General features: G+C 34.9%; 1 protein-coding gene across 1 annotated transcript; it reads right to left on the bottom strand.

Annotated features, from left to right (window-relative positions):
* Nucleotides 1-14,124: 14,124 nt before the first annotated feature.
* LOC132561952 (uncharacterized) lies at nt 14,125-21,957 on the bottom strand. The gene is given in 5 exon segments (XM_060226672.1): nt 14,125-17,306; nt 17,309-17,590; nt 18,649-18,678; nt 21,232-21,297; nt 21,875-21,957. Coding segments are annotated over 5 exon segments (2,430 nt in total). The 5' UTR covers nt 21,930-21,957; the 3' UTR covers nt 14,125-15,309.
* Between the last annotated feature and the right edge of the window lie 2,288 nt (nt 21,958-24,245).

The raw sequence follows: 24,245 nt of genomic DNA, 5'->3' as shown, positions 1-24,245 counted from the left end.
CTGATTTTGACGTTCTCTCACGCGTCGCCCAAAAACGTCCCAGACATGCTCAATCGGTGACAAATCAGGTGATTTAGATGGCAAATCTAACACCTGTACGTTATTCTGCTGCAAGAAAGTTCAGCTGACGCGACTGGTGTGCGCTGGTGCGTTATCCTGTTGAAAAATGGCGCCAACGCCATGGCGTCTTAAGAATGGCAGAACCACTGGTCTTAAAATTTTATCCCGATATCGAATGCCGGTTAAATTACCATTTAGTACAACAAGCCTGGTACGAGTCCCCCCACAAATACCACCCCAAACCATCACACCTCCGCCGCCAAAGCGGTCCCGTTCTGCGACGCAGTAGTTCGCAAAACGCTCCCCTCGTCGCCTCCATACTCTCCGCCTTCCGTCACCGTGTTGCAGACAAAACCTGGACTCATCTGAAAACAGAACATTGTTCCATTTTCGTAAGGCCCAACGACGGTGAACACGGGTCCAGTTACAACGCTTATTACGGTGACGTCGCAACAAATTGGGTCCAGTGTGGGGACGCCGCGCTTTCAATTGGTAGGCCCTCAACCTGTTGCGGACTGTTTGGGGAGACACACGACGCCCAAACAATGTCCTTGTAGTGTCTACTGCGGTTACGAATCGATTGCGCAAGTGTATTAATCGTATACGTCGGTCATCCCTGGCGTTCGTTTTACGGGATCGGCCGCTTCGGGGACGATCGGATGTTGTCCCAGTTTGGTTTAAACGACTTACCAACTGGCAAATTGTCTTAACACTGCAACCAAAATGCCGTGCAACTCGACGGCGAGACTCCCCAGCCTGCATCATGCCTACAGCCCTTTCTCTCTGTACTTGTGACAGCCGGGGCATAATGATAAAGTTGATAGATAGCAAGATTCGGTGATTTCTAAGTCCTAAGGATCTAAGGAACAGGTCAGGTTGAATGTTTATGAAATTCAAGCGAAGATACAAGTTAGTCGCAGAAAACCTCGTGCAGCTCTTTCGCTAATACAGACGTTCACGCTTGAATGATTTTGGTAACCCCCTTGGATTTTGTAATGTAAAACATTACCATTTTCTAATATTGCACAAACGTCATTTTGTTTTCACTCATTTACAGGTATTCGCCAAGGAAACATGTTAACCTTTCTTTTTTTGTTGAGGATATGTAATGAGAAACTTGCCATCTCACCACCACTGGCTACTGAGAATATTAACCGGTCATATAGCATTGGCAAGATAAGAAACGTCAAAGGTCAGATTATATGCCTGTTCAGGAACTGGAAGATAAAAAATAAAATATTTATGTCTAAAAAAGGTCTCAAAAACCACAGATCGGGATCTTTTAATGTGTTCATTTCGGAAGAACTTACAAGGCAGAGGCAAAAACTCATCAGTGATCTTTCTCGTGCGCGTAGAGCCAAAAACATTGCCTCCTACTGGACGAACGACGGACGAATTTTCTTAAAAGTTAGGATGGACTCGCAGAAAATTGTGGTAAAGTCGTACGATGATATTGCACCCTATGTTCCGAGTGCGGAAGGAGCATCTGGTCATTAAATGAAATCTTTCAAATAAATCAAATCCCAAATATGTTTGTTTACCATCACAATCAGTATATACATATGTTTGTTTTTTCTTTTTGTTTTTTGTTTTTTTGTTTGTTTTTTTGTTTTGTTTTTTTTCTCAATTCTGACATGTATTATCGTTATAGAAACACACCGGACCACATACTGGTATTTGTATGCATAGTACTTATTATGTAAAATCTGATATAGTGGTACCACATACTTGTATTAGTAAGCATAGTACTTATTATGTAAAATCTGATCTGGTGGTACCACATACTTGTATTAGTAAGCATAGTACTTATGTAAAATCTGATCTAGTGGTACCACATGCTGGTATTAGTAAGGTACTTACTGTGTAAAATCTTATATAGTGGTACCACATACTGGTATTAGTAAGGTACTTACTGTGTAAAATCTTATATAGTGGTACCACATACTGGTATTAGTAAGCATAGTACTTATTATGTAAAATCTGATCTAGTGGTTTCATACTGTGTGTGCATACTGTACGATTCAATCCTGAAGTTGGTGTTTGTTGGTAGATAGTGTTGGTTGTTTTACTGAGATATAATTGCCATATTTCCAATCCAAATCCGTTTTGGAAACATGGAACCCTGTCGGAATTATTATGTTAATGTTCCTCACAGCTCATGCTTTTGTAAATATGTTCATTCACTGTTTGCTTATTTTTGTTGCCTTTTGTCAAGCTCTGTCCTCTGGTTGCTCTCCCCAGTATAACCCTTGTTGGATTGTACATTTCTGTTTTGAACCGTATCGCCTGAAAAGCATTTGTAAGAGATACAAATTTGATAATGGGTAATAATATTGTGTTACAAGATGGCAATAGGTATCTTTTACAATAAGGTCTTCGGGAAGTGTTTTATCAATTCTAATAAAGTTATTTTTAGTATTAGATCCTTGATTACCCATATGTTACTGTTAGGGAACCCTGTATTTAAGCGCATGTATTCATTACTTGTCTTCATATACTCTAGTTTTACCAAAATCAATTTTTCAGTTGTACTTCTTTTATTATTACTTATGCACATGGATGTCGAGTCTAATCCGGGACCAAAAGATTTATCAATATTACATCTGAACTTAAGAAGTATTAGAAATAAGTTAGATATAGTAGGAGAGTACGATGTTCTTTGTTTTACCGAGACACACTTAGAGGAAAATATCTCTGACGAATGTTTAGTTTTAGAAGGTTTTCACGATCCATTTCGTTTAGACAGATATTTTGCTGGTGGTGAGGTCCTAGTTTATATAAATGATCGACTAAAAGTTTCACGTTTGTTTGATTTAGAAATTCCGGGTATTGAAACTATTTAGTCGATGATAGATCTACCAAATTACAAAATAATTATAGGAACACTGTATAGACCAGAAAATTCTAATAATCCGTTTTGGAATCATTTATATTCTTCGGGAGAAAAAGCTCTGGATATTTCATCGAACTTGATAATAAATGGTGATCTAAATAACAACTTTTGATCTAAATAATGTTATCCGTTCTCCTACTAGAATTGGCCCTACTAGAGCTAGTCTACTAGACCCTATTTTCCCCTCTGAATCAGTTAATTACCTGGATTCTTCTGTTTTACCTATTGATAGACTTATTAGTGACCATGATGGTAGTCTTGTTTCTGTCGAAATCTCATTTGATATAAAACCTATATATAAACGTAAAGTTTGGAAATATAAACATGCAGATTTCGACAGATTCAATCACCTTATTGCTAATTACGATTGGGAAAACACTTTGGGTAGAATGAATTCAGCTGATAGTGCTTGCGAGTTTTTTTACAAATAAATATATAGACTTTGCTCAGCAATGTATACCCCTTAAAGAAGTGGTAATTAGACCATATGATAAACCTTGGATGTCATCTGAGCTAAGGAAAAATATACCGATTCGTAATAGGCTCGACTTTCGAAACTTCATGTAGATATTAGTAGATTTAAAGCCCAGCGTAATAAAGTCAATAATATGAAAAAATATGCACATGTAATTTTTTTTGAAAATGTTAACGGTATTATTGACCACTATTCCAGTTCAGATCCAAAAGCTTATTGGAGATTGATCAAAAGGCTAATGAAGGCATCCAGTACTTCCCAATCAATTCCTACTCTTGTTCGTCCTAATTCGGATAATGTTGAACTAGTTACTGGCGATGTTGATAAAGCCAACATTCTAAATAATTACTTTTACGCTATTACTAATGTAGACGATACAAACATTGAAACACCAGTTATTGAAGATAAAACAAAGTATTGAATTCTATCAGGGTAAAATCTGAGGAGATTATAGATATCTTACAAATTTTGAAATTAGTCAAGGCCTCTGGACATGACGGAATTAGTCACCAAATGCTAAAGTTTACATCTCGAACGGTTTCCACACCGCTTGAAATACTTTTTAACCTTTCTCTATCGTCCGGTGTTTATCCATCTATTTGGAAACTTGCTTCAGTAATGCCACTGTTCAAAAAAGGTGATAAGTACTCTCCTTGTAATTATAGACCAATATCTCTATTATCTACTGTTGGAAAAGTTTTTGAAAAGGTTATATATAAACGTGTTCACAATTACTTTATGGAAAATGATGTTTTACAAGTATCAGTCGGGTTTTATGCCAAAACATTCTACTGTTTATCAGTTAATTGAGATTTATCCTAGTATTTGTTTGGCACTTGAAGAAAAAAGTATTGTTGTTTAGTATTTTGTGATATTTCTAAGGCTTTTGATCGCGTTTGGCACCAGGGATTAATAATTAAACTAAAATCATATAGTATATCCGGCGAATTGTTAGGCCGGCTAAAAAATTACCTAACTAATAGACAACAAGTAATTATTTTTAATTCATTTTCTGATATTGGCATAACTAAAGCTGGCGTTCCTCAAGGGTATATTCTTCGGCCTCTTCTTTTTCTAGTTTTTATAAATAATGTTTCTGAGGTCCTCTCTTCAGCTTCTCGCCTATTTGCAGACGATACTTTCCTTATGTCCATTTCATCTTCTTGTCATGAGATCCAAACTTGGTTAAACCGAGACCAAGAGTCTCTAAATATATGGACAAAAAAGTGGCTAGTTGATATTAATCCGAGTAAAACAGATGTACTTTTTGTTTCTAATGTTGATGACTTTGAATTACAGTTTGATAATGAATTTCTTAATTTTAGTGAATGTCATCAACACTTGGGAAGCTACGTTCAATTTCAAAGGAAAATGGAATGACCATACTGGTAATATATATAAGTCAGTTATGAAAAAAGTTAATGTCTTACGTAAACTGAAATATACGTTTAAGCATGACACACTACATAAGATTTATAAGTGCTTTTTATTACCTATTTTTTAATAGCTTGCGAAATATGGGATGGCTGTACTGTATATGAATCCAATTTATTAGAGAAAGCTCAACGTGAGGCTATGCGTATTATTACAAGATTACCATCCTTTGCAAGCACTGACTCGTTATATGCTGAATCTGGATTAGAACTACTTTCTGAAAGAAGGCAACGACGAAAACTCTATCTTATATATAAGATGAACAATAATTTAACTCCAGAATTTCTAAATTCCATCCTGCCACATACTGTTGGTCAAGACATCCGGTATCCATTATGAAATCGGTCCAACTTTTCAATTCCCAACTATAGACTTTCTAGCACAAATTCCTCCTTCCTTCGTGTTTGGAACGAACTGGATATATCAGTAGATCATCCCCTACATTAAGTTGTTTTAAACATTCGTTCAAGTCAAACCAATACCAGCCTCCCGTACATTATAATTTTGGAGATAGAAACTAAATATAGTTCACGCTAAATTGAGGCATAAATGTAGTTCATTGAACCATGATTTATTTCGTGCTCATCTCACAGAAAGCCCAGAGTGTGGTTGTGGTCATCCATGTGAGAATGCTTATCACTTCTTTTTTAGCTGTGTAAATTATAGTATTCAGCGGCAAATTCTATTTCAAAGCTTAAACACACTGGATACAAACATCGATTTTAATCTAAATATCCTCCTTTGTGGAGGTCAACACTTACTCGTTGACTTTAATGTAGAAATATATAGAAATGTACACATCTTCATCAAAACCAGCAATAGATTTTAATTTAAGTAAATAATTAATGTTCATTTTGAATGAACGAAGAGAGCGACCTTAGGTCAGGACTTGAAATATGTATGTTTTGTGTTTCTTATTTGCCTTAATTTTTACTTGTTATAATGTGTGGAGAGGGCTTAAATAATGTTGTAATAACTTGTGCCCGATCCGTTTGCTTGTTTGTTGGCAATAAAATATGTTTAAACTAAAACAACCGTATGTATATAGGTATAAATATATAATTTATGGTTTACGCCCTGTACGAAGGTTTAGTGCACATTATGACTTCAAATAAAAAAAATAATGTGTTTTACACATAACTATCTATCATCTTAAACTATCCTTTAAAAGATTACTTTGACTAAGGTATGTTATACAGGCAGATTATATACTGTGCTTGCTGCAACCTTATGCTGACGATAGTTCATTAGTATATTGTTTCTTACGTCTTTACGCATCCCCATATTATGCATGTGTCCGTCTGTCCGTGCGTTAACTTTTCCTGGCTAGTGCATATTTAACATTGAAGCAGTGCGGTTTATATACCGTGCTGTGCTCCATCCTAATGCTGATGATATTTCATTTGTTTATAGGTTTTTACGAATTCCTTTTTAATGTGTGCGTCCGTACGTACGTTCGTCCGCCCGTTAGCTTTTCCTGGCTAGTGTATATTTTTACGTTGAGGCAGTGCGGTATTCGGTATCGATGGTTCAATCGAAGTGACTAGCGTTTTTGACCAACACGGAAGCTGAGCTCTCGATACAATTGATCGGTCGACCGAGAACTGACCGATACATCATATGTAAATACATAGCATACGGTACACAGTGTTATGTAAACAGTACGGCTGTATACAATATATATGTATAAATGTATAATCTATGGTGCATACAAGTTTACGCACTGTACAATACGTTAAACTACTTTACCAGTAAGTATTTTATAACGGTTGTTTTTGTATGTGTACTAAGAAAATAAACGGGTGTGAGTGTTGTTCATAAGTGTGTATGTGTGTTTATGAGTGTGTGTGATGCACGTGTATGTACGCTATGTAGTGTTACATATATATGTGTGTATGTGTATGTGTATGTGTGTTGTATATATTTACAGCTATGCGTGTATATTTTGGATATGTTTGGGAGTGTGCATGTTATGCATATGTATGCGTGTGAGTATGTGCTGTGAATGTATATGCGCGTGTATGCGCTGTAATGTGCGAGAGTGCGTGGGTATGCGCGTGTGTGAGGGTGTGTGTGTGAGTGTGTTAAGTATATATGTATGTATATTTATATATGCACTTAGGTATTGACGAGTGTTTTGGATGTATTATAGTTTGTACGTGTGTACATGCCCTATATATACAATATACTTGATTATTTCATGTACTTGTTACTTAGAGTGTGCTTCGTTATACATGGTTGTACATTAATATGTGTAATTATAAGTGTGTATGTATATACTGTATATTGAAATAATTATACATTGTACTGGTCAACATCTTTTTTTTTACCAAATCTACTTGCTGTATTTGATCCTCTATCGCTTTATCAATTAATAACATTATAACTGTGTTTTAGATTTATACTAAAACTTGATATGTCGATTATCGTATTGCTTCACGTGACCTCGATTATCCGGCTTCTTTTACATGTCATTTTGTATGCTCACATCAAGGCTTATTTTGTTCTTTTCTTCTCACTTAAATAAAACCTTTTGTTGGATTGCACAATGTCTGCTATGTATGATACCGTTTCGCTATTTTGTAAACTTATGTCTCGGTTTATTTGATAATGGGTAATTCTTACAAGTGTCACAGAATAGCGATCGGTATCTTCTATTCAAAGGTCTACGGTAAATGCGTTATGAAATCACTTCTATTTTTATCGTTAAATCTCAGGTTAATTTTAAGCATGTTCGACTGTAGTCGTGTTTATCTTTCTTTGTCAATCTATAGTTTAAATAAATCTCCTGTTTTCAAAATTTTGAATTTTCAGTAATCGTGTTGCTACTTTTATTGCAACATATGGACATTGAATCCAATCCTGGCCCGGGGTTGATTATGTAGAAGATATAGCAGGTGAGTATTATATTGTATGTCTAACAGAAACCCATTTAGATGATCACATACCTACAGATGATTTACTTATAGCTGGATTTCATGAACCTTTTCGATTTGATAGGAATTTTGCTGGTGGAGGTGTTCTGGTCTACATAAACGATCTTCTAAAAGTAAACCGCTAAACGGAGTTAGAATTTCCCGGGGATGAGGTAATTTGGATTAAAATCACACTAACCAATTCGTCTTTCATTATACGTACAGCATATAGACAAGAAAATTCTGTTTTACCCTTTTGGGACAATGTGCGTACATCTATTAATGATGTTTTAGATATAACACCAAATGTAATAGTAACTGGTGATTTAAATGTCTACTTATTAGCTGCATCTTCTAACCATTATCTTTTCGAAATTATAAGTTCTTTTAGTATGATTAATGTCATAAACGAACCAACTCGTGCTGGACCAACACGATCCAGCCTTCTGGATCCCATTCTCTTAATCTTCTGTAATACCAGTTGATAAATCCTTCAGTGATCATGATAGCTGTACTGCATCTTCCATGCGCTTTTAGATCTATTCATAAATGTAAAATCTGGCTGCATAAAAGGGCTGATTTCCGATCGTTTAATAATCTTATTTCTAATTATAATTGGAATGATCTTTTCCATAATTGTAACTCAGTTGATATTGCTTGTGAACGTTTTACTGATATTTTTTTTTAGATTTTGCGAATTCATGCATTCCATCTAAAGTGGCCACTATAAGACCTAATGATAAACCAAGCTTCTTTCGGATGTTAATAAATTTAAGTCTCAACGAAATAAGGTTAACAACATGAAAAAACACGCCCGTTTATTATTTTATGAGAATGTCCATGGCATAATTGAAGAATTTGTGTCTTCTGATCCAAGATCTTATTGGAGACTTATTAAAAGGTTGATGAATTCAACTGAAACTTCATAATCTATTCCTTCTCTTGTAAATCCTCATACTAATAATGTTGTTACTAATGATGAAGACAAAGGTAACTTATTAAATTAATATTTTTGTAATATTACACAAGTCGATGATAGAAACACTGCAGTTCCTGTAGTTGAGTCTAAAACCAACAAAACGTTTAGTTCTGTAAGAGTAAATGGAAATGAAATCCGTGATGTTTTACAGATATTGAAGCTCGGAAAGGCCTCGGGTGAGGATGGAATCAGTCATCATATGTTAAGAAATACATCACAAACTGTTTGTATTCCACTTGAAATTAGTTTTAACATGTCCTTATCGTCAGGTATATTTCCAGCCAATTGGAAAGTAGCAAAAGTTATGTCACTGTTTAAAAAAGGTGACAGGCATTCTCCCTCTAACTATAGACCGATTTCTCTTCTATCTGTTGTTGGAAAAGTCTTTGAACGTGTTATTTTCAAACACCTACATAATTATTTCGTAGAAAATTCATTGCTTTATAAACACCAGTCTGGCTTTCTACTGATTATCGGCTCATTTAAATTTATCAAAATATTTGTATTGCTCTTGAAGAGAAAAAACATATATGTATGGTCTTCTGTGATATTTCTAAAGCGTTCGATCGTATTTGGCATAAAGGTTTGATGGTAAAATTAAAATCGCACGGACTTTGTGGTGAGCTATTTAAGTGTGGCTAGAAAACTATGTATTAAATAGGCAGCAGAAAGTTTTCCTAAATAGTGTTTATTCTCAATTAGGTTCAAACTCAGCAGGGTTTCATCAAGGTTCCATTCTTGGACCACTTTTGTTTTTTCTATACATAAATGATATTGCCGATGTCCTTGAATCATCTGCTCGTCTGTTTGCAGATGACACTTCTTTATTAAAGTCTTCCTCATCATGTCTTGAAATCCAAACTGTCTTAAATAGGGATCTTGATTCTTTAAACTTTTGGGCTAAAACTTGGTTGGTTACTTTCAATCCAGACAAAACTGAGGTAATATTTATTTCTACTTCGATTGACATAGATGATGATTTAGACCTTAAGTTTGACGGAAAAGATTTGAATTTTACACATCATCATAGGCACTTGGGGGTAAATTTTAATTCTAGCACGAAATGGGGGAGGGGGGGTCATATAAATGCTACATATATATATGTTATGAAGAAAAATCAATGTCTTAAGAAGGTTGAAATATTTGTTAAATAAAAATAGTCTCTTAAAAATTTACAAAGCCCAAAGAGAAGCTTCTCGAACTATTATTGGCCTTCCTTCTTATTCACGTAAAGATTTACATTTTGAAACTGGTTTAGATACACTTTCGAATCGTCTAAAACAAAGAAAACTTCAACTTTTATTTAAAATGCATAACAAGCTAACTTCAAATTATTTAAACGATCTCTTGCCACCTATTGTTGCAGATAATAACCGATACAATCTTAGAAATAACAATGATTATAGAGTTCCTCCATCTGGAACTTGTTAGATTTCTATGTATGGTCACTGTCTTCCATAAATTTGTTTAAAACCTCACTTACTTTAACTACACAACAATCCCTACCTATCTATTTTAGTTATTGCGAACGGAAGTTCAACATAATACATACTAAACTTAGACACAGTTGTAGTTCCCTTAAATACGATCTTTATCGAGTAAATCTTGTCGAAAATCCAGTTTGCTCCTGTGGACATCCTTGTGAGAATGCCTTTCACTTCTTCTTCTTTGAGTGGCCTAAAAACATTATCAGGGAGTGGCAATGATATCGAACACCCATGAAGTGATCCCGAGGATGTCCTGACCAAAATTTATTTTTCGCTTTGGTCCAAAATACAACGTAACTCATCTAGAACATGTAGTCTGAACTACTTCTCAAGTTTCATTCGCACCAATGGGGAAAATGTTTGGAAAAGAAAGATGATTTCTTGTTATTTTTAAGTCTGGTCAAAATTTCAACATTTTAACTACAACAGCCATTTTGTAACATGGTTGTGCAACTGTTTTTACATGAACAGAATCTACCATTAATGAGTTTCTGATAATTTCAAGGAATGTTCAGAATTTGAATTCATCAGATTTGTCAGACTATCATCAGCAAATTCTGTGATTCGTCAATTCATTGGAGAGGTTAATGTCAGAATGAGGTGTTCTGTATGTAGAGGTTAATGTCAGAATGAGGTGTTCTGTATGTAGAGGTTGATGTCAGAATGAGGTATCTTGTATGTAGAGGTTAATGTCAGAATGAGGTGTTCTGTATGTAGAGGTTAATGTCAGAATGAGGTGTTCTGTATGTAGAGGTTGTGACAGAATGAGGTGTTATGTATGTAGAGGTTAATGTCAGAATGACATGTTCTGTATGTAATGGTTTATGTCAGAATGAGGTGTTCTGTATGTAGAGGTAAATGTCAGAATGAGGTGTTCTTAATGTAGAGAATAGTGACAAAATGAGGTGTTCTGTATGTAGAGGTTGTGACAGAATGAGGAGTTCTGTATGTAGAGGTTATTGTCAGAATGAGGTGTTCTGTATGTAGAGGTTAATGTCAGAATGAGGTGTCCTGTATGTAGAGGTTAATGTCAGAATGAGGTGTTCTGTATGTAGAGGTTAATGTCAGAATGAGGTGTCCTGTATGTAGAGGTTAATGTCAGAATGAGGTGTTCTGTATGTAGAGGTTAATGTCAGAATGAGGTGTCCTGTATGTAGAGGTTAATGTCAGAATGAGGTGTTCTGTATGTAGAGGTTAATGTCAGAATGAGGTGTTCTGTATGTAGAGGTTAATGTCAGAATGAGGTGTTCTGTATGTAGAGGTAAATGTCAGAATGAGGTGTTCTGTATGTAGAGGTTATTGTCAGAATGAGGTGTCCTGTATGTAGAGGTTGATGTCAGAATGAGGTATCTTGTATGTAGAGGTTAATGTCAGAATGACATGTTCTGTATGTAGAGGTTAATGTCAGAATGAGGTGTTCTGTATGTAGAGGTAAATGTCAGAATGAGATGTTCTGTATGTAGAGGCTGTGACAGAATGAGGTGTTCTGTTTGTAGAGGTCGTGACAGAATGAGGTGTTCTGTATGTAAAGGTAAATGCCAGAATGTGATGTCTAGCACGTAGAGGTTAGGACAGAATGAGGTGTCGATGTCAGAATAAGGGGCCCAGAAAATCCCTTCCGCTTTGAATATAATTATCTTTCAACTGTATTTAATGAGTTAAAATATTGTTCACAAGTTCTCAGATTAATATGATAGCACATCATCCAAACTTTATTTGCAAGATAATTCTATTTTCACTTTTATGTTCATTTCTGAGGACTTGTCAAACTGAAGCCTGGCTGGATAAATTTAATGCGATATGCAGTCACATACATCAGAAATCATAGCATGCTGATGTTTATGATTTAATCAAGAATGAACTCGCTAGATACTCTGGGTTTCGAGATAAGTAATCAAAGGAAATTTTGTAGAACTCCATCTCAGGAACTTGCTTACAAGTTACTAGGATATTGTATCATTTGAAAGATTATAAACTGTTTTTAATTTTTAGAAAAATAGGCCGAAGTCATTTATAGGAAGAAAATTTACAGCACTCCACAACCACTGGCATTTACTTCCAAACATCTTTAGCCTGGGTCATTTATGATTTGCGATGACCATTCTTACCATTTTTAAAATAATTTACCCTATGACCTTGAGGAAAGCTTAAGGTCAATTATCATGCAGAAAGTTAAGAGTACTCTAATACAGGTGTTTACTTGTCAGATACCAGGACTCTGCGACTTAAAAGGATGATTCTTACAAATATATCACATTTGACCTAGGTGACCTTGAAAATATGTCAAAGTCATTTGTATTAGGAAACTTGATAGCGCTACATTCTAGATATGATCTGCTGGAATACTTTACCAGGACACTGTCGTCTTGAAGTTGAGAAGATTCATAAATGTTCTATTTGACCTCAGTGACCTTGAAAATTCATTGAGATAATTTGTGAGAAAACTTTTAAGTAATACCTCCCTGGAACCTCCTGACCAAATATCAGTATCCTGTGTCTTCTTTAATTTAAAAAGAGTAGATTTTCAAACTTTTAAAAAAATATATCTAACCCTTTTTATTTTGAAAGTAGATCAAGATCATTCATATGTGGTACTTCATCCCAGGTACCTCCTAGCCAAATACCAGTATCCAGTTGTTTAGTTTTCTTGAAGAAGGTAACAGTTGAGTGACCAGTGGATCCTTCACCATATCATGAACTGACAGCACCCCCTTCAATAGGGGTTAACAATTGTCTCAGGACACACAACCTACTTTAATATAAAAAGCTAATGAATAATACAAGTCATGTGTCTGTATAATTATGATAATTTTATTTCACAAATTTCTATTATGTATTTGTTAACAAAGTTCATTTATGTAGATATCTCAATCCAAAATATGAAATTGTTTTCTGTATAATATTGTTATACATTACATATATATATTTACATCACACAATAATATGTAAGTTTATATACACATTCCTTGAAAAACATAACAGTATTGAAGTACAACACATTCTGTCACAAAAAAACATCTTGGTATTTGTACTTTCTGTATAAAAGTCAATAATTTTCCAATAATAGAGAAGTTACCTCCCATGTTTCATTATGTTTTCATATAAATTACATTTCACATATCATATACATCAACAAATAAACAATTCTCGCCATATTGTGTTACTTGACAATAATGGAAAAGAAAACTGTGTCAAGAGAGGAATATTTGTTTGAAAAGTGTCAGTTAAGGGACTTGTGTATGACAGAAATGATAAACAAAGACCTTCAGCATTTTTTGAAAATGTATTTTTGACACCATGATCTACTATTTGTCTCCATATAACAATGGTGTAGCAATCTGATGAATACTCGTTTTGTATAATTACAGCATAAGGATGCATTACAGCAAGACTGTATAAAATTGGTAGAAGTCTATATATAAAAACAGAGACCTGGGACAAAGGATATAGAGATGTACCAGAGGGAAGTTCCATCCCTGAAAAGTACTGGAGCCTTGAGACAATAGATATCACTTACAGGTGTATTATAACAATTGTACTGTAGAGATGCACCAGAGGAAAGTTCCATCCCTGAAAAGTACTGGAGCCTTGAGACAATAGATATCACCTAAAGGTGTATTATAACAATTGCACTGTAGAGATGTACCAGAGGGAAGTTCCATCCCTGAAAAGTACTGGAGCCTTGAGACAATAGATATCACCTACACAGATGATTTTGATATAATTTTCATACTAATTGGCAAGTTCTGTCTATAGAACAGAAAATTATCAAATGATACAACTGTAATAAATAACCAAATCATCAACATTTAGATAAAATGTATTATCTGACTGTTTACAAAAATAAATCTTATACAATCATTAACACAAATTGACGTACTCTATAATATATACAACCTATTTAAAACAGTTTTGCATCAATAAGACATATTTTATCAAATAAAGTGGCTTTAAATTGTTTGTTCAAAATACTGATCATTATTATTTACAAAATAAACAATTCCAAAACACATACAGGAGTCACGAGGAAATAAGCAATCTCAAGTTCTTTTCTTCAAATTAAATAAAACAAACATGCAATATCTGGTGAACAGTTAATTGACTTTCTGAATTGACTTTCTGATTATAACTTTTAACATATTCACTTGAGGAAAACAACATCATTTCCACAACAAAAAAATAATGAGAAATTTAATTGAAAAAACAAAGAGAATTTTATGCTTGCTCAGGAAAATAATTTGGTGGGTAACTGAAAATATTTATTTTGAATTAATGAAGTTCTGAAAAAAGCATTTCCAAGAGGAATTTATCAGAAATGAAGTCCAGTCCTAAAAAGCTTCCTGATTTATAATTTAGTGTTTATTGGTAACACATTAAAATAATCACTGACTCTGTTTTTTGTTTTATTTATTTATATTTTCAATTTCTCACAACAAAATCTAAACATTATATATTTCTATTAGAATGCTCATGGTTAAATCAATTTTCAAGACCTGATTTTTTTTTCATAGACCACAGTAAAATCCAGACTCCAGACAAGATTTATCATAGAATTATCACGTTGCTCATTATTAGAGAATCATCAAAGCGAAATATTCCTAATAGTTCTTTAACCTAGAACACAAAAAAATTCACTTTTTCTAACTAAAAACAACAAATAACACCACAAATTTAGTAATTCCTGAACACCCCTGATGGTTAAACCTGACCGGAGCCATACCATTCACGTACAAATATTTCAACTGAAATTGACATGAATCACTTCACCCTGGTCGAAGACACCACCTGTCTATTTTTATCGCAGCACGAAGTCGATCGTCAAACTCGTACAGAAAAATCATCATGATCGATAGATTTCCCTCATAAAATACAACGGAACATCACCTGGACTTGGAACAGGAAGGATGTTAATGGTTTGTACTTATTATCAGCAGATGTTCATAGAAGAAATACCTGCATATTATTTACTAAACACTTTGATAAGATGATCATACAAATGGTTGTTTACCCAACTGTATTTCTCAATCCTTTGCTTTACCAAGTCTAAAACAGAGTTCCCCTTCCCGTCAAGTATGGTTGTCATACTTACCTCCTGTTGATTCTATGTGTCGTTTGACGCGAGTCTCCAACTCCATGAACAAGTCTACATCTTGTCTGGCTGACTCAGCGATGTAATGTAGACAATGACGGCCACGGTTGTCTACAGCTGTGAGCAGTGATGGACACTTCTCACATAAATAGACACAAATCTCCTTTTTGCTAATCTCACAACTCACATGTAATACAGTCCGTCCTTTAATGTCCACTAAGGTGGACATATACTGACCCCACACACAATCCCTGTGTACAACATGTCCGTCTGTCCCACACTGATTATAGAAGGTTTGAAGTGTAGTTCTCTCCACTGTCTGGAATATAGATAAGTTTCCCATTCGTGTCGCGACATGGAGCGGGGTTTGTCCACCATTATTAGTGTCGCGTACCAAGTCTGGATACTTATCACACAACTCAGTCACCATCTCTTCTCTCCCCCACCGACACGCCTCATCTAGGACATTTTTATTGTACCAATCCCTCGCCATTATATTCACGTCGTACTGCAGTAGTTTACGTAACAATTCCACACTCCCTCCCCACACCGCATACAACAATGTTTCATTGTCAGGTTTAACTCCCTTATTCAGAAGATATAAACCACATTCTTTTGAACCAGAATGACATGCTCTTTTTAACAAGTCATGTTTTATCTCATCATTCAGGTATTTAACAACTTCCTTAAGTACATCCACACCTTTCTCATCACCACAACAACTTGTAACCAATGACCACAAGTATGTGTCCTGGTCAGGTTTGACTCCCTCACTTAGAAGATATAAACTACATTCTGTTGAACAAGAATCACATGCTTCATTTAACAAGTCATGTTTTTTCTCATCATTCAGATATTTAACAACTTTCTTCAGTATATCCACATCTCCATTATCAAGCACATGACCTCCTGTAATCAATGACCACAAGTCTGTGCCAATGTCTGGTTTGACTCCCACACTCAGAAGATATAAAACACATTCTTTTACACCAAAATCACATGCCTTATTCAACACAGCAAGTTTATCAACTTTTCTCTCATTCAACAAGTCAAAAAATCTTACAACAAATACAGGATCTTTCCATACATCTAGAGACTTAATACCATTAACATACCTGTGACACTCAAACTCTCGGAGCAGACGTTCACACAGACATGTACAATGATCTGATGATATGACAAACATGTCTGAGGATGTTTTTGAGGTTGTGAGATAACCGAGATATTTCACGGGACAGTTCTGTATATAACCAACTGGTGTTTTGTTCCAATACAAAAGAGCTACTGTGACATGTACAGAATCATGATTAAATCTGTATACTTCCTCACCAAACCAACGTTTCTCCTTCACCACTAAAAATCCTAGCAATCTGTCTAAACTTTCTTTTACAAATTCTACTTTTTTCTTGTAAGTCAATGAGGTTCTGTCATCCTCACCATCAATCAGATTAATATCAAATGATTCCTCTAACAATGTTTTGTTGACTTTATTACTGTTTGGGTCTAGATTTTTAACTTTCATCTCCCCTTCATTGAGGAAAAGAAACAAAATGGCACAACATTCTGGTAATCTTGACAATGCTTCATTCAAAAATTCAAAAGGTTTCTCAAAAAATTTCCCACGTTTTGCCTGCAATACCTCAGAGTTATAGAAAAGGTGACAGCATTGGGGAAAGCCAATGCTTGAAGCAGATTTTACAATACTTTCTATTTCTTTCTCTTCCCATTCATACTTGTTCGGTAGATATTTTTTTAGAAGTTCTTTTCTTTCCTCTAAAATCCTGTATGTGTCAGAACTCAGGTCAATGATAGTATCTTTGGTGAAAACTGGTTCCAAAGACCGCTTTTTCAAAACATTATATATTTCATTACGAATAGTAACAAGCAAAAAATTGGGCTCGATTTGTTGATCTACAAACAGTGTTTTTACATTATTAATTCTTTTGTTCCATTCTTCCACATCAGTATTTCCACATTTTTCTCTCCAAAAATATCATCAATAAAAGTAACCAGATTTGAGTCTGGAGACAATTTATCTAATTTCTTGATTTCATGAAGCTGAAGAGGTTGTCTGCATTGCTGCTCCTTGATCAGCCAGTCCATGAGTTGAATGGCAGTCGAAGTCTTGCCGTCTCCTGTGTTACCCTTGATCATTATGACTCTTCTCTCTCTGAGTTTCTCTTGTGCGTCATGAAAAGCTTTGGTCTCCATGAACTTTTTCTCCTCTTTTTCTGTTTTAATCCTATTTATAGTTTGAACTGTAAGAAAATAAAGAAAGGATAGATATTAAACAAAAAAAAACAAACTTTTATTAGTATACAGCACTTTTAATATGTTAAGATATAACTTTTAAACATTTCTTTTTCCTGTATTAGATTACCAAGATATTATATTGGAATTTATTTTATATTGAATTATGTCTTACTTCCAGTTAAAACATCAGAAGAGTTTGTTTTTAAAAGAATTTATTCAATTTCACCTGTTAGGCTCCGCCCTCCAGTCTCAGGGGGCAGAGACTTTTCGTTTATACCAAATCGAACCTTTACCCAAGAATGCTTCAGACCGATAAAAGGACATTAACTTTGTTGCATTTTATGAATGCTTCAGACCGATAAAAGGACATTAACTTTGTCGCATTTTAGTAAGACTTGACATTTCAAAAATCAAATACAAATGGAAAATTATTTGAAATCTTACATCCCAAGTACTGCATTTAGTATATCACTGATAATGTGGTGATTTGTAGTCATCAAAGAGTATATAAAATGTAACTATTTATAAACAATGTAAAAACTTTAGACGGTCTGCATATTTCACCTGACTTATAAACCTATTTTCCCATATTCAGACCTCATTCTTTAGTTCCCAACTTTGAAAAGCACAATGTCTCCTTATTACTTGTAGTTTGGTCATTAACAGTTACTTGATAAAGCTGTTTTGGACAAATAAGACTTTCAAGGAAAAATTGACAGACAGATACAGCACCTAGACTGGATTTCAACAGTGCTGTAGACCAATGGAGATAAAAAACCATATGCTCCCCTTCCATTCCACTATATCAGTTAACGTTTAGAATCTGACAGTAGAATAAGAACCATATTATGGTAACCTTTGTTTTATACTTAATGTCATTTTATATTTCATAAAATGTTATATTCTTTTTTTCCTCGTAATACACAAAACTTACAAAAAAAATAATGAATGGCTGGATCAATTAAGTTTTCACACAGCATGCCCAGAAATGTTGTGATTCAAGTTTTGAGGAATCTGATGTAACTTTTCTCACACCGTGCCCAGTCAAGTTGATACGACTCACCTATCAAGGGTCTTAAGTCAGATTGGATTTCTGTAAAATAAAGATTCATATATTTAGGAGTTATCAGAATTTAAACACCTGAATTATTCTTAGGAGGCTTTAAGACTAATTAAGTTCTTCATGGATCTTCAATACACATGTTCATCCAAGTTTTCTCCGACCCAAAAACCAGAGTTTAGACATGTTAACAGACTGAACAACATGAGACATCTGTCCATCAAATGTCTTATCCTCATACTGTGGGCAAAAGAAGCTTAATTATGTTAAATTTATGAGCATTGTCTTTCCAGATGGTTATATATTAGACACTATTGGGCCATTTTATGGCAATGAAAATGATGCAAATATCTTGACAAAAACTCTTGGAACCGTTGAGAACCTAACCATGTAGCTCAGTGAAGATGACAATGTGATTGTTGACCAGGGGTTTAGGGATGTGTTGGAGCTTCTGCGAGGTTCAGGGTTTGTCTGTCAGGTCAGACGCAGCATGATACACTTACTGCCAACAAGGACTGCCAATGTACTAAGTCAAGATGGGTTGTGGAGAGCTACCATGGTCTACTGAAACAGTGGAAACTGTTCCGAGAACAACTCAGCTCAAACTACTTCCTTAGTGTCAAAGAGGAACTGGTTAAAGTAGATACTGCTTCCTTGAATGCTGTGTGTGGACCAATTTATGTGTCCACACCAGAGAGGGACTTCAGGGACCGTCGCCCTGTTGAGCGAATGCAATCCCATTTGACTCTGCCCAACACCTTGGCCTTAAGGGTTGCAGATGAACCTGACCTTTCCAGGCGCATCAAGGCCAACTGGGTGAAACTTGATGCCTGTTCAATAGAGTTTCCAGTACTGGATATGGAATATTTAGAAACAGCAACCTGCGGATCATACTAGTTGAAAGTAGCACCCAGATATATTGCTGTGCATCTCACTCCTGCTGGAGACTTTGAAGTTTGGGTCTATAAGCATGATGAAAATCTTCTCTGAGGCCAAATTCATTCAAGGCACAAATCACAGTCAAAATACAATGTTTGGATTGCATTTGACAGAAATGATCAAGATGACCCTGTCAGAGATTACTACTGTGTCTGTCAAGTGGGCAAGCGAACCATCGGAATGTATGCACATGTTGCGTGCATTTTGTATTTCTTGGGCCATGTTCTGCATCAAAATCAAACTAAACCAGTCCATGCAACACTCAAGTTCAAACAAGCAATCACTTCAGCTGTTCTGCTATACTAAAACACAATGTAATGTGCTGCAAACTGCAACTATTCTATCTCTTATTAGCTTCTCAAAGTGCCACAAATTATGGATCGGAATTGACCAAGGCAAAATCTGTCACTATTGCTGTACATAATCTAATAATGTGAATTTATTGACCCACATCTGGGCAATATCCATTTATTCTTACATGAGTAGGATTTTTAAGATTCCATTTTTTCCAATTTAGGCCCTGCCTGTGGTCCCCTTCCTCTTATGATGCATCTTTCATGGCTAGTAGCATTTTTTAGTAAAAACTGACGGATAACGTAATGCGCTGTGTCTTGGCTTAAGTCCTTCGGACCAGGTGAGCTAATAAATATCAAGCAATGCTTCAAACGAAATTTGGGTAATATCCTGCAATTTCTAAAGAGAAAAAATTATCTTTAAGAAAGTTATAGATTTTCCCCATCGTGCCCCGTCCCAGAGGAGCAAGATCCACCATTTAGACAAAGTTATTTCCCCTTCCCAAAAAAGATCATTCAGACCAAGTTTGGTTAAAATCTGCTGAGTTGATTTTGATTGGTTGCAATTTATAGGAAGTTGACAGACGCCAGACAACATGGTATCCCTTACTGGGCTCTAAAGGCCAGGTGAGCTAAAAATCATCCGAAATGTTCGCAGAAAAATATCTGAATTTTTCATGTATTAACTACATTCTTAATCTTATATACTACACTGTTTGATGATAAATCAATATTTACCAGGGCTTGTACTTGTACTGGAGCCCCAAGCCAGACAGACATGTTGACAGGCTGAACAACATGACACGGCTGCCCAATAAAATGTCTTATATTTGGTGTTAGGACTAAAGGAAACTTGGACTGATCAAGACATGTCTGAAGTCATTCCATTCATATTCTACAGTAGTTAAAACACTAGTAGATATTACTATATAAGATAATACATCACCCAATCAGTATGGAACACTTGTCTAACTTTATTACATTATTTCCTTGTAATTCAATGACTATACACATGTTATTTTTTTTAGGTTTGACCTCCTGTCAGAAGGAAACATCAATAAACAAGTGCAGTACTGATACAGTGATACCAACCTATTACAAAGTCTAACTTGAAAATAGAGCTATCTACAAATCTGATCTAACCAGTAACTATTGTACATAGGAATGTGACATAATGTACCGAGGGAGACCTACACATCTGATCTAACCAGTAACTATTTGTACATAGAAATGTGACATAATGTACCATGGAGAGCCTACCAATCTGATCTAACCAGTAACTATTTGTACATAGGAACATGACATCAAGTACAAAGGGAAATTTACCAAACTGTTTTGTGCTTTTAAAACAAACCTGTAGATTGTTGCTGGCTTGTATCTGATGATTTCAGTTTTTTGGCTGCCGATGGACCAGCTGCACCTACAAGTAAGACAATGTTGTCACATACATGATTATGAATAAGTAGAACAGTTTTTTTACCAGTTAATTTAAGTGTTTCAAAGGATTCATAAGTATTAGATAACTAGTGGTTTAAATATTTTTCTCCACACTAAAGACACCACTTTTTCATTTCTGGTGACTGATCAGACTAAACAAAATTCTATTTCTCCTTAATTTCTCTAAAAATTGACAAAAAAACTCTTCATCCAAGGATGATTTAGACCAAACCGAGACAGAATCATGACATACCTACAGAAGATGAAATATTTTAAAGTATTGCTGTTTCCCCTATAATAGACCTGTTCCTCCAGTCCCAAGTACCAAGAAACACTGTTAGTTTGTATAAAACTGAATCCTCTTCCCCAAGGATGTTTGTAACTAAATACAAAATATGGAATAAACAGTATTGAAGATGATTCTACACAGTGATAAGCTGAACCAGAAATCAGGACAATCAGTGTGATACATCATATCAATACTGCTTCTATACATCAGACCCAATATCACATCACACTGCCAGGAACTAATTCTGATCATTATTATTGTCAGTTCTCACCTCCATTAAGTATACCCTTGACAATTTTTTCTTGTTCTTCCACATAAGTAGCCATTCTGGGATTAATCAATCTTAATTTTGGTGTAAAATGTTCATAATTTCCTATTGAAATCTTCTCAGCATTACGAAGGTGTACAAATAGGTCATCTATATCTTTGATGTTTGTAATCTCTCGTGGAGATAGTGGGCAATCTCTGAATTGATACTTCAATTGATTTATCTGGGAGTCGTTTAACTCTTGCTGGAGTTTAAATGCCAATTCATTGTGGGCGGCTACAGCTTCTTCATTTACAGATGCCATTTCTTATATCTCTCACACCTGAAAAAGATAAAAGAATCAATTAATTTTATTAGACACATTTTAACAAATGGCGAAAATTCTGTAAATAATAGGTTCTGAGCCCTGACTTTCGTACACTGCACATACTCTTGTTAAGATGAATGTATAAAGGCGAGCAAAATGAAACTCTGGACTAGAAAAACAACAAGAGGCAATAACTCTGTAATAATGTGGTTGAGGGTCCTAACTTTGCACAATGTCTCATTATCCTCATTAGAATGCGAGCACAATTATGCTCTAGACATGAAATCTTTCATGAAATAAGTTCAGTATAATGAAGAGGTTATGGGTCCTGAATTTGGTACATAATATATATTAAGGTAATAGAAGGCAAATGGCAAATATTGTTTAACACTTATGTAGATAGGAATGTCCTGATAAACTGTGGTTTGGAATATTTAGCAACTGTACAACAGAGGTGTAAAAATTTATTCTGGAAAGACGTATTTCAGTCTTGGAGAACTTTAATAAGTTAGCAATGTATGTTAAATGAAACGGTTGATATGCTAAAAACACCTATTTAGTACAATGAACATCTTAAAATAGGTAACAAGACTATTTTTTATAGAGAATGGTTTTGTAATGGTGTTGTAATTATTAATGACTTAATAAAAGAACATGATTCTAACACTCTTTACTCCTATAATGAATTTTTGCAAAAATTCCAAATTAATACAGATTTCATAACATACCAAGGTGTTGTGTCTGTTATAAAAAAATATATGCCACGTGATATCCGCAATGTAGTGATAAATTACCCATATATACCAAAAATCTTAGAAATTTTTTTTAAGCATAAAAGGGGTATGAAAGATTTTTATAACATACTCTAAAAATAGCTCTACAGCCACAGGGAGAAACAAGAGGAATTAACTTTTTTAATTAAATGATGAAACCTGGAAATCAATATACATGAGTCCATTTCAAGCTAATACAGACACAAAATTACTATGGCTGCAATACAGAATTAATCATAACATATTGACCACAAATTCACATCTATTTAAATTAGGCCTTGTTGACAACCCTTCTTGCCACTTCTGTAAAACTGAAAGAGAAACAATAGTTCATACATTATGAGATTGTACTGAAATCCAAAACTTCTTACGAAACTTTGAATTTCTACTAGATGCACTGTTCATCCCATTTGCATTTAATAAGGAAACCTTCATTTTTGGGCTTTTTAATCAAAATAGTTGTAGTAGGAAAGTAGATAATACTATCATTCTGTTAATGAAATACTATATATATATAGATCAAGATGTTTGCAAACAACACTTTCTATAACAGCAATGAAAAATCTAATTAAAGATACTTACTTTTCTCAGAGATATTCAGCGATAGGGAAGGGAGACACTTTTGTACATAAACTTAATAATGAGTGGAAAAAATGGGACAGACTACTTACATCTACATAACCTTGACATTTTCGTCTTGTCAGGAAAAAAGTTACATTGTATCAACTTTATCTTTGTTTGCGAAATCTTTTATTGTATGTTAATAGCTTAAACCATCTCCATGCTTCTGGTAAGTTTATACATGGTAATGTATTTTGTATATTATATTTATGGTATTGTTTGAAAATTGGAAAAAAATAAAAAGTTAGCCAAAAAAAAAAATATATTAAGGTAATATTCCATTCAGAGAGAATGTTCCGATTTTGGGTTTGAAAAAATTTAGTGAAAGAAGACTCGCTCGCGACTCAAACAGATCGACAGTAGAACTACAGCAATGGCATCTGTACTATGAAAGATTCTTACCCCGGGGCAACCCAGTGACTGTATAGGAAAGACTAGGAAGGGGGCATAGAGGGTTGGCATCCCAACTTGCAGTTCCTGTGAGGAAACATCCTATTTCAACCAGCTACTACACAGAATACGGAGCAACACCCAGAGTCTTCGGGAAGAGGGGCTGGATGAAAGACTCAACAGGATGGGTAATATGGAACAACATGGCCTAAACAAACAACATTGAAAAGAACAGTAGAGGAGACCAAGATGCCATCAAGGTCTGCAAGAGTATTAGGGGAGT

Source organism: Ylistrum balloti, unplaced genomic scaffold (genome assembly GCF_031769215.1).
Source record: "Ylistrum balloti isolate Yb309-2 unplaced genomic scaffold, AGI_CSIRO_Ybal_v1 Utg371312, whole genome shotgun sequence".
Classification (NCBI taxonomy): domain Eukaryota; kingdom Metazoa; phylum Mollusca; class Bivalvia; order Pectinida; family Pectinidae; genus Ylistrum; species Ylistrum balloti.
This window is presented reverse-complemented; position numbering and strand designations above follow the sequence as displayed.